The sequence below is a fragment of the Oncorhynchus mykiss genome, chromosome 2, assembly GCF_013265735.2.
Source record: "Oncorhynchus mykiss isolate Arlee chromosome 2, USDA_OmykA_1.1, whole genome shotgun sequence".
Classification (NCBI taxonomy): Eukaryota; Metazoa; Chordata; class Actinopteri; order Salmoniformes; family Salmonidae; genus Oncorhynchus; species Oncorhynchus mykiss.
This window is the reverse complement of record NC_048566.1, coordinates 496550-507500: the sequence shown is the minus strand read 5'-3', so window position 1 is coordinate 507500 and position 10951 is coordinate 496550. Positions and strand designations below refer to the sequence as shown.

The window sequence follows — 10951 nt, the reverse complement described above, 5'->3', positions numbered from 1 at the left end:
AGAGACTATGAGTGGTAAACAGAGTGGTGAGAGACTATGAGTGGTAAACAGAGTGGTGAGAGACTATGAGTGGTAAACAGAGTGGTAAACAGAGTGGTGAGAGACTATGAGTGGTAAACAGAGATGTAAACAGAGTGGTGAACAGAGTGGTGAGAGACTATGAGTGGTAAACAGAGTGGTAAACAGAGTGGTGAGAGACTATGAGTGGTAAACAGAGATGTAAACAGAGTGGTGAACAGAGTGGTAAACAGAGTGGTGAGAGACTATGAGTGGTGAACAGAGTGGTAAACAGAGTGGTGAGAGACTATGAGTGGTAAACAGAGTGGTGAGAGACTATGAGTGGTAAACAGAGCTGTAAACAGAGTGGTAAACAGAGTGGTAAACAGAGTGGTGAGAGACTATGAGTGGTAAACAGAGTGGTGAGAGACTATGAGTGGTGAACAGAAATAAACCTAAAGAGTTCAGAAGGTGTTCAGAACACAATGCCATCCATCATCTCAGCAGGCTGTTATATATGGATATTCCTACTCCTGGTAGTCATGGTGTGGAGAGTGTTGGGCATGTGGGGGAGAGTGGTAACATGCTGTTTTAAGTAAGGGGTGAGAGGGTGAAGAGATTGATGTGGGAGAGTGCTGAGGAGACTGATTCGCTGAAGAGATTGATGTGGGAGAGGGGTGAAGAGAGTGATTGGCGAAAGCTTTCAAATATACTGTAAAATGTGTATTTACGGTTAAGAAGCTTATGGGATAGAACAACCCACTGAGAGACAGACAGGGTTAGTGATAGAACAACCCACTGAGAGACAGACAGGGTTAGTGATAGAACAACCCACTGAGAGACAGACAGGGTTAGTGATAGAACAACCCACTGAGAGACAGACAGGGTTAGTGATAGAACAACCCACTGAGAGACAGACAGGGTTAGGGATAGAACAACCCACTGAGAGACAGACAGGGTTAGTGATAGAACAACCCACTGAGAGACAGACAGGGTTAGTGATAGACCAACCCACTGAGAGACAGACAGGGTTAGTGATAGAACAACCCACTGAGAGACAGACAGGGTTAGTGATAGAACAACCCACTGAGAGACAGACAGGGTTAGTGATAGAACAACCCACTGAGAGACAGACAGGACAGAGGCTGAGGAGAGCGGGGAGTAGACTTGGTGAGAGCGTTGTAATATATGCTGATCTCTACAGGTGATAGACGGTGGGAGAGTGGTATACAGGTTTAGAGGTGCTGAGAGACTGAGACGGACCGATTGGGGCTGTGGTGAGATGTTGTGGGAGACAGGTGATGACAGGCATCTTGAATATAAAGTATGTTTATCTTTAAGTTTGGGGGAAGGTGGGACACAGGGCTAAAGGAGACAGAGAGACAGATGTTGAGGACAGTGGCTGGTGTTAGTGGGAGACCGGTGGTTCCCCACTCAGAGAGATAGACAGACAGATGTTGAGGAGAGTGGCTGGTGTTAGTGGGAGACAGAGAGACAGATGTTGAGGACAGTGGCTGGTGTTAGTGGGAGACCGGTGGTCAGAGGGTTACAGTTCCCCACTCAGAGAGATTGGCAGAGAGAGAGGCAGGCAGAGAGGCAGAGAGATTGGCAGAGAGAGAGGCAGGCAGAGAGGCAGAGAGATTGGCAGAGAGAGAGGCAGGCAGAGAGGCATAGAGACAGAGAGATTGGCAGAGAGAGAGGCAGGCAGAGAGGCAGAGAGATTGGCAGAGAGAGAGGCAGGCAGAGAGGCAGAGAGATTGGCAGAGAGAGAGGCAGGCAGAAAGGCAGAAAGATTGGCAGAGAGAGAGGCGGGCAGAGAGGCAGAGAGATTGGCAGGCAGGCAGGCAGGCAGGGAAGGCAGGCAGGCAGGCAGGCAGGCAGGCAGGCAGGCAGGCAGAGAGGTAGAGAGGCAGAGAGATGGTGGATGAGCTCATTTAGCCTGGTCCCATCTGGAAACCTGGGTGTCCTTTAGCCAACTCCTCAGATGACATGACTAGTGAGATGAGATGGCTGAAACAGATCCAGCTGGGCTTGTCAACACCAGTCCTGGAGGTCCTGGAGGACCAAAACACTAGAAAATAAAACCAGCAGTACTTTGGCCATCTAGGTCCACTAGCTGAATAGTCCTGTCATCATGGCATGACAACGATAGACAGAGGACTTGGTTAGACCCTGCCATCATGGCATGACAACGATAGACAGAGGACTTGGTTAAACCCTGCCATCATGGCATGACAACGATAGACAGAGGACTTGGTTAGACCCTGCCATCATGGCATGACAACGATAGACAGAGGACTTGGTTAGACCCTGCCATCATGGCATGACAACGATAGACAGAGGACTTGGTTAGACCCTGCCATCATGGCATGACAACGATAGACAGAGGACTTGGTTAGACCCTGCCATCATGGCATGACAACGATAGACAGAGGACTTGGTTAGACCCTGCCATCATGGCATGACAACGATAGACAGAGGACTTGGTTAGACCCTGCCATCATGGCATGACAAAGATAGACAGAGGACTTGGTTAGACCCTGCCATCATGGCATGACAAAGATAGACAGAGGACTTGGTTAGACCCTGCCATCATGGCATGAAAACCAGCAGCATTCCACCCATAACACTGTCAAATACTATTTTCACTACAAAAGCAATTCACGTACTTACTCCATGTTTCTTCATTAACTCTGTGCTATTGACACATCATAAATTATTCCGTACCCCATTAACCTTGTTTTTTAAGAATAAGGCCAGCAGCAACCCACCCTGAATCCCACTGCTAGTTTGCATCTGAAGATAAACAGGGTTGGTCCTTGTCAGTCCATGGGATGGGAGACCAGATGCTACTGGAAGTGCTGTTTCCTCTGGTCTAAAGAAAATATATACAGTGGCTTGTGAAAGTTTTCACCCCCCCCCCCCCCCCCCCTTGGCATTTTTCCTAATTTTGTTGCCTTACAACCTGAAATTAAAATATATTTTTTGGGGGGTGTTCGTATAATTTGATTCACGCAACATACCTAACACTTTGAAGATGCAAAATATGTTTTACTCCCCCCCCCCCCACCACCACAGAGTCAATACTTTGTAGAGCCAACTTCTGCAGCAATTACAGCTGCATGTCTCTTGGGGTATGTCTCTATAAGTTTGGCACATCTATCCACTGGGATTTTGGCCCATTCTTCAAGACAAAACTGCTCCAGCTCCTTCAAGTTGGATGGGTTCCTGCTGGTGTACAGCAATCTTTAAGTCATACCACAGATTCTCAATTGGATTGAGGTCTGGGCTTTGACTAGGCCATTCTAAGACATTCAAATGTTTCCCCTTAAACCATTTGAGTGCTGCTTTCCCAGTCCCTGCCGATGAAAAACATCCCCACAACATGATGCTGCCACCACCATGCTTCACTGTGGGGATGCTGTTCTCGGGGTGATGAGAGGTGTTGGGTTTGCTCCAGAAATAGCATTTTCCTTGATAGCCAAAAGGCTAAATTTTAGTCTCATCTGACCAGAGTACCTTCTTCAATATATTTGGGGAGTCTCACACATGCCTTTCGGCGAACACCAAATGCGTTTGCTTATTTCTTTCTTTAAGCAATGTTTTTTTTTCTGGCCACTCTTCCATAGAGCCCAGCTCTGTGGAGTGTACGGCTTAAAGTGGTCCTATGGACAGATACTCCAACCTCTGCTGTGGAGCTGTGCAGCTCCTTCAGGGTTATCTTTGGTCTCTTTGTTGCCTCTCTGATTAATGCCCTCCTTGCCTGGTCCGTGATTTTTGGTAGGTGGCCCTCTCTTGGCAGGTTTGTTATGGTGCCATATTCTTTCCATTTTTTAATAATGGATTTAATGGTGCTCCGTGGGATGTTCAAAGTTTCTGATATTTTTTAATAACCCAACCTGACTGTACTTCTCCACAACTTTGCCCATGAACTATTTGGAGAGCTCCTTGGTCTTCATGGTGTCGCTTGCTTGGTGGTGCCCCTTGCTTAGTGGAATTAAGGGTCCGGCAGGGTAGCCTAGTGGTTAGAGCGTTGGACTAATAACCGGAAGGTTGCAAGTTGAAATCCCCGAGCTGACAAGGTACAAATCTGTTGTTCTGCCCCTGAACAAGGCAGTTAACCCACTGTTCCTAGGCCGTCATTGAAAATAAGAATTTGTTCTTAACTGACTTGCCTAGTTAAATAAAGGTAAAAAAAAAAAAAATAAAGATTAGTGGTGTTTCAGACTCTTGGACCTTTCAGAACAGGTGTATATTTACTGTCATGTGACACTTAGATTTCACACAGGTGGACTTTATTTAACTAATTATGTGAGTTCTGAAGGTAATTGGTTGCACCAGATCTTGTTTAGGGGCTTCATCGCGAAGGGGGTGAATACATATACACACACCACTTTTATGTTTTTAAATTTTTTATTTTTTTAAACAGGTTATTTTTTACATTTCACTTCACCAATTTAAACTATTTTGTGTCCATTACATTAAATCCAAATAAAATCCATTTAAATTAAAGGTTGTAATGCTACAAAACAGGACAAACGCCAAGGGGGATGAATACTTTTGCAAGGCGCTGTATAGTGTATATCATCCCAATGCCCCAGGACAGTGATTGGGGACACTGCCCTGTAGGGTGCCGTCTTTCAGATGGGATGTTAAACGAGTGTCCTGACTCTCTGTGGTCACTAAAAATCCCAGGGTAATTTATCGTCAGAGTAGGGTTGTTAACTCTATAAATTCACAATCTGACCCTCATACCATCACGGTCACCTAATCATCCCCAGTTTACAATTGGCTCATTCATCTCCCCTTGATCTTTTCCCCAGGTCATTGCTGTAAAACAAAAACGTGTTCTCAGTCAATTTACCTGGTAAAATAAGGATATAAAATAGAAGACACTGACAGTCAGAGGACTTGTATCCTCCAGATTACACCTGATCTAGGACCAGCCTATAGCTAGGTGTATCTCTTCATACCTGTATACTCCAGATTACACCTGATCTAGGACCAGCCTATAGCTAGGTGTATCTCTTCATACCTGTATACTCCAGATTACACCTGATCTAGGACCAGCCTATAGATAGGTGTATCTCTCCATACCTGTATACTCCAGGTGGAAGCCTGCTGCAGACACACTGATGTCGGACTGGAAGGTCAGGTAGATGTTGTTGGAGGTGCTGTTCAGGAGCTGGGGGATGGTCGTACCTACAGAACATACCCATGGAGACAGTGAAGTGGGAGTTACAGTAGGAAGGGTCTCTAGGGAGGAAAGACATACACTGTATGTGACTGGAACGTAGAACATACGCATGGAGACAGTCAATAAGAAAATATCATAAAATACACTACACCAGGGATCACCAACCCTGTTCCTAGAGAGAAACCCTCCTGTAGGTTTTAACTCTAACCCAGTTCCTGGAGAGACCCTCCTGTAGGATTTGACTCCATCCCTGTTCCTGGAGAGAAACCCTCCTGTAGGTTTTAACTGCATCCCTGTTCCTGGAGAGAAACCCTCCTGTAGGTTTTAACTCCAACCCTGTTCCTGGAGAGATACTGTTTTACGGGCTTTAACTAGAACCCTGTTCCTGGAGAGACACCCTCCTGCAGGTTTTAACTCCAACCCTGTTCCTGGAGATAGACCCTCCTGTAGGTTTTAACTCCAACCCAGTTCTTGGAGAGAGACCCTCCTATAGGTTTTAACTCCAACCCTGTTCCTGGAGAGAGACCCTCCTGTAGGGTTTTACTCCAACCCTAATGTAGCGCACTTGATTCTAGTAATTAGCTGGATGATATGCTGAATCTGATTAGTTACAACTGGGGTTGGGGTCGAAGTGAAAACCTACAGGAGGTCAGCTCTCCAGGAACAGGGTTAGAGAGCCGTGCCCGACACACATCAATTGTCTCTGAGCAGGTGCTGGATATGTATTTATTAAGTCCTATGAGATAGATTTATTTGACACTATTTCCACCACTCAGGTCTTCTTTGTCAGGTGAAGACTAGAGTCCGTCAGGTCTTCTTCATCAGGTGAAGACTAGAGTCCGTCAGGTCTTCTTCATCAGGTGAAGACTAGTCAGGTCTTCTTCATCAGGTGAAGACTAGAGTCGGTCAGGTCTTCTTCATCAGGTAAAGACTAGAGTCAGTCAGGTCTTCTTCGTCAGGTGAAGACTAGAGTCAGTCAGGTCTTCTTCATCAGGTGAAGAGTAGAGTCAGTCAGGGCTTCTTCATCAGGTGAAGACTAGAGTCAGTCAGGGCTTCTTCATCAGGTGAAGACTAGAGTCCGTCAGGTCTTCTTCATCAGGTGGACTAGAGTCAGTCAGGTCTTCTTCATCAGGTGGACTAGAGTCCGTCAGGTCTTCTTCATCAGGTGAAGACTAGAGTCAGTCAGGTCTTCTTCATCAGGTGAAGACTAGAGTCAGTCAGGGCTTCTTCATCAGGTGAAGACTAGAGTCAGTCAGGGCTTCTTCATCAGGTGAAGACTAGAGTCAGTCAGGCCTTTCTTCATCAGGTGAAGACTAGAGTCAGTCAGGTCTTCTTCATCAGGTGAAGACTAGAGTCAGTCAGGCCTTTCTTCATCAGGTGAAGAGTAGAGTCAGTCAGGGCTTCTTCATCAGGTGAAGACTAGAGTCAGTCAGGTCTTCTTCATCAGGTGAAGACTAGAGTCAGTCAGGTCTTCTTCATCAGGTGAAGACTAGAGTCATCAGGGCTTCTTCATCAGGTGAAGACTAGAGTCAGTCAGGTCTTCTTCATCAGGTAAAGACTAGAGTCAGTCAGGTCTTCTTCATCAGGTGAAGACTAGAGTCAGTCAGGTCTTCTTCATCAGGTGAAGACTAGAGTCAGTCAGGTCTTCTTCATCAGGTGAAGACTAGAGTCAGTCAGGTCTTCTTCATCAGGTGAAGACTAGAGTCAGTCAGGTCTTCTTCATCAGGTGAAGACTAGAGTCAGTCAGGTCATCTTCATCAGGTGAAGACTAGAGTCCGTCAGGTCTTCTTCATCAGGTGAAGACTAGAGTCAGTCAGGTCTTCTTCATCAGGTGAAGACTAGAGTCAGTCAGGTCATCTTCATCAGGTGAAGACTAGAGTCAGTCAGGTCTTCTTCATCAGGTGAAGACTAGAGTCAGTCAGGTCTTCTTCATCAGGTGAAGACTAGAGTCAGTCAGGTCTTCTTCATCAGGTAAAGACTAGAGTCATCAGGGCTTTCTTCATCAGGTGAAGACTAGAGTCAGTCAGGTCATCTTCATCAGGTGAAGACTAGAGTCAGTCAGGTCATCTTCATCAGGTGAAGACTAGAGTCAGTCAGGTCATCTTCATCAGGTGAAGACTAGAGTCAGTCAGGTCTTCTTCATCAGGTGAAGACTAGAGTCAGTCAGGTCTTCTTCATCAGGTGAAGACTAGAGTCAGTCAGGTCTTCTTCATCAGGTAAAGACTAGAGTCATCAGGGCTTTCTTCATCAGGTGAAGACTAGAGTCAGTCAGGTCTTCTTCATCAGGTGAAGACTAGAGTCCGTCAGGTCTTCTTCATCAGGTGAAGACTAGAGTCAGTCAGGGCTTCTTCATCAGGTGAAGACTAGAGTCATCAGGGCTTCTTCATCAGGTGAAGACTAGAGTCAGTCAGGGCTTCTTCATCAGGTGAAGACTAGAGTCATCAGGGCTTCTTCATCAGGTAAAGACTAGAGTCAGTCAGGTCTTCTTCATCAGGTGAAGACTAGAGTCCGTCAGGTCTTCTTCATCAGGTGAAGACTAGAGTCAGTCAGGGCTTCTTCATCAGGTGAAGACTAGAGTCATCAGGGCTTCTTCATCAGGTGAAGACTAGAGTCAGTCAGGGCTTCTTCATCAGGTGAAGACTAGAGTCCGTCAGGTCTTCTTCATCAGGTGAAGACTAGAGTCAGTCAGGGCTTCTTCATCAGGTGAAGACTAGAGTCAGTCAGGCCTTTCTTCATCAGGTGAAGACTAGAGTCAGTCAGGCCTTTCTTCGTCAGGTGAAGACTAGAGTCAGTCAGGTCTTCTTCATCAGGTGAAGACTAGAGTCAGTCAGGCCTTTCTTCATCAGGTGAAGACTAGAGTCAGTCAGGTCTTCTTCATCAGGTGAAGACTAGAGTCAGTCAGGTCTTCTTCATCAGGTGAAGACTAGAGTCAGTCAGGGCTTCTTCATCAGGTGAAGACTAGAGTCAGTCAGGTCTTCTTCATCAGGTGAAGACTAGAGTCAGTCAGGCCTTTCTTCATCAGGTGAAGACTAGAGTCAGTCAGGTCTTCTTCATCAGGTGAAGACTAGAGTCAGTCAGGTCTTCTTCATCAGGTGAAGACTAGAGTCAGTCAGGTCTTCTTCATCAGGTGAAGACTAGAGTCAGTCAGGCCTTTCTTCATCAGGTGAAGACTAGAGTCATCAGGGCTTCTTCATCAGGTGAAGACTAGAGTCAGTCAGGTCTTCTTCATCAGGTGAAGACTAGAGTCAGTCAGGCCTTTCTTCATCAGGTGAAGACTAGAGTCAGTCAGGTCTTCTTCATCAGGTGAAGACTAGAGTCAGTCAGGCCTTTCTTCATCAGGTGAAGACTAGAGTCAGTCAGGTCATCTTCATCAGGTGAAGACTAGAGTCAGTCAGGTCTTCTTCATCAGGTGAAGACTAGAGTCAGTCAGGCCTTTCTTCATCAGGTGAAGACTAGAGTCAGTCAGGTCTTCTTCATCAGGTGAAGACTAGAGTCAGTCAGGTCTTCTTCATCAGGTGAAGACTAGAGTCAGTCAGGGCTTCTTCATCAGGTGAAGACTAGAGTCAGTCAGGTCTTCTTCATCAGGTGAAGACTAGAGTCAGTCAGGCCTTTCTTCATCAGGTGAAGACTAGAGTCAGTCAGGTCTTCTTCATCAGGTGAAGACTAGAGTCAGTCAGGTCTTCTTCATCAGGTGAAGACTAGAGTCAGTCAGGTCTTCTTCATCAGGTGAAGACTAGAGTCAGTCAGGCCTTTCTTCATCAGGTGAAGACTAGAGTCATCAGGGCTTCTTCATCAGGTGAAGACTAGAGTCAGTCAGGTCTTCTTCATCAGGTGAAGACTAGAGTCAGTCAGGCCTTTCTTCATCAGGTGAAGACTAGAGTCAGTCAGGTCTTCTTCATCAGGTGAAGACTAGAGTCAGTCAGGCCTTTCTTCATCAGGTGAAGACTAGAGTCAGTCAGGTCATCTTCATCAGGTGAAGACTAGAGTCAGTCAGGTCTTCTTCATCAGGTGAAGACTAGAGTCAGTCAGGCCTTTCTTCATCAGGTGAAGACTAGAGTCAGTCAGGTCTTCTTCATCAGGTGAAGACTAGAGTCAGTCAGGTCTTCTTCATCAGGTGAAGACTAGAGTCATCAGGGCTTTCTTCATCAGGTGAAGACTAGAGTCATCAGGGCTTTCTTCATCAGGTGAAGACTAGAGTCATCAGGGCTTTCTTCATCAGGTGAAGACTAGAGTCAGTCAGGCCTTTCTTCATCAGGTGAAGAGTAGAGTCAGTCAGGTCTTCTTCATCAGGTGAAGACTAGAGTCAGTCAGGTCATCTTCATCAGGTGAAGACTAGAGTCAGTCAGGTCTTCTTCATCAGGTGAAGACTAGAGTCAGTCAGGGCTTCTTCATCAGGTGAAGACTAGAGTCAGTCAGGTCTTCTTCATCAGGTGAAGACTAGAGTCAGTCAGGTCTTCTTCATCAGGTGAAGACTAGAGTCAGTCAGGCCTTTCTTCATCAGGTGAAGACTAGAGTCAGTCAGGCCTTTCTTCATCAGGTGAAGACTAGAGTCAGTCAGGGCTTCTTCATCAGGTGAAGACTAGAGTCAGTCAGGTCTTCTTCATCAGGTGAAGACTAGAGTCAGTCAGGTCTTCTTCATCAGGTGAAGACTAGAGTCAGTCAGGTCTTCTTCATCAGGTGAAGACTAGAGTCATCAGGGCTTTCTTCATCAGGTGAAGACTAGAGTCATCAGGGCTTCTTCATCAGGTGAAGACTAGAGTCAGTCAGGGCTTCTTCATCAGGTGAAGACTAGAGTCAGTCAGGTCTTCTTCATCAGGTGAAGACTAGAGTCATCAGGGCTTCTTCATCAGGTGAAGACTAGAGTCAGTCAGGGCTTCTTCATCAGGTGAAGACTAGAGTCAGTCAGGTCATCTTCATCAGGTGAAGACTAGAGTCAGTCAGGGCTTCTTCATCAGGTGAAGACTAGAGTCAGTCAGGTCTTCTTCATCAGGTGAAGACTAGAGTCAGTCAGGCCTTTCTTCATCAGGTGAAGACTAGAGTCAGTCAGGCCTTTCTTCATCAGGTGAAGACTAGAGTCAGTCAGGGCTTCTTCATCAGGTGAAGACTAGAGTCAGTCAGGTCTTCTTCATCAGGTGAAGACTAGAGTCAGTCAGGTCTTCTTCATCAGGTGAAGACTAGAGTCAGTCAGGTCTTCTTCATCAGGTGAAGACTAGAGTCATCAGGGCTTTCTTCATCAGGTGAAGACTAGAGTCATCAGGGCTTCTTCATCAGGTGAAGACTAGAGTCAGTCAGGGCTTCTTCATCAGGTGAAGACTAGAGTCAGTCAGGTCTTCTTCATCAGGTGAAGACTAGAGTCATCAGGGCTTCTTCATCAGGTAAAGACTAGAGTCAGTCAGGTCTTCTTCATCAGGTGAAGACTAGAGTCAGTCAGGTCTTCTTCATCAGGTGAAGACTAGAGTCATCAGGTCTTCTTCATTTCCGTTTTGAGAACTTTTTTCAAAGAGCCAAATGTCGTCTCCCCCCTTCATATCCATAACTACTCTTTTTTTACTGAGTCTTCCGATCCAACATTATTATCAATTCCAAAATGGGAGCTTTAAAAGACAAATTCTGGAGGTTGTTTCACCTGAATAGCTGCCAAGCCTTGGCGCGTTGCCATCGACGCCGTCAAAAAAATCCAAGGAGTCCCAGTTGTGTTCCGTGGCAAAAGTTACGACCTGGATCTGAGGAAAGGAACAAAGAAATACATTTAAGAGT

At 46.2% G+C, this 10951-nt stretch overlaps 1 protein-coding gene and 1 long non-coding RNA gene across 2 annotated transcripts in view; one reads left to right on the top strand and one right to left on the bottom strand.

The window, feature by feature from the left end:
• Positions 1-123, top strand: part of LOC118937314 — a 692-nt gene extending 569 nt beyond the window's left edge. The window contains exon 4 of the long non-coding RNA XR_005034560.1: positions 25-123. This is a non-coding gene — a long non-coding RNA (uncharacterized LOC118937314). The remainder of the gene's footprint in view (positions 1-24) is intronic.
• The window catches only part of LOC110512917 (CUB and sushi domain-containing protein 3), a 523013-nt gene that overhangs the window by 164694 nt on the left and 347368 nt on the right, over positions 1-10951 (bottom strand). Inside the window, exons 37-38 of the mRNA XM_036934833.1 lie at positions 10821-10917; positions 5095-5199 (exon numbers count right to left, since the gene is read on the bottom strand). Of these exons, the coding sequence (XP_036790728.1) occupies positions 5095-5199; positions 10821-10917 (202 nt within the window). The remainder of the gene's footprint in view (positions 1-5094; positions 5200-10820; positions 10918-10951) is intronic.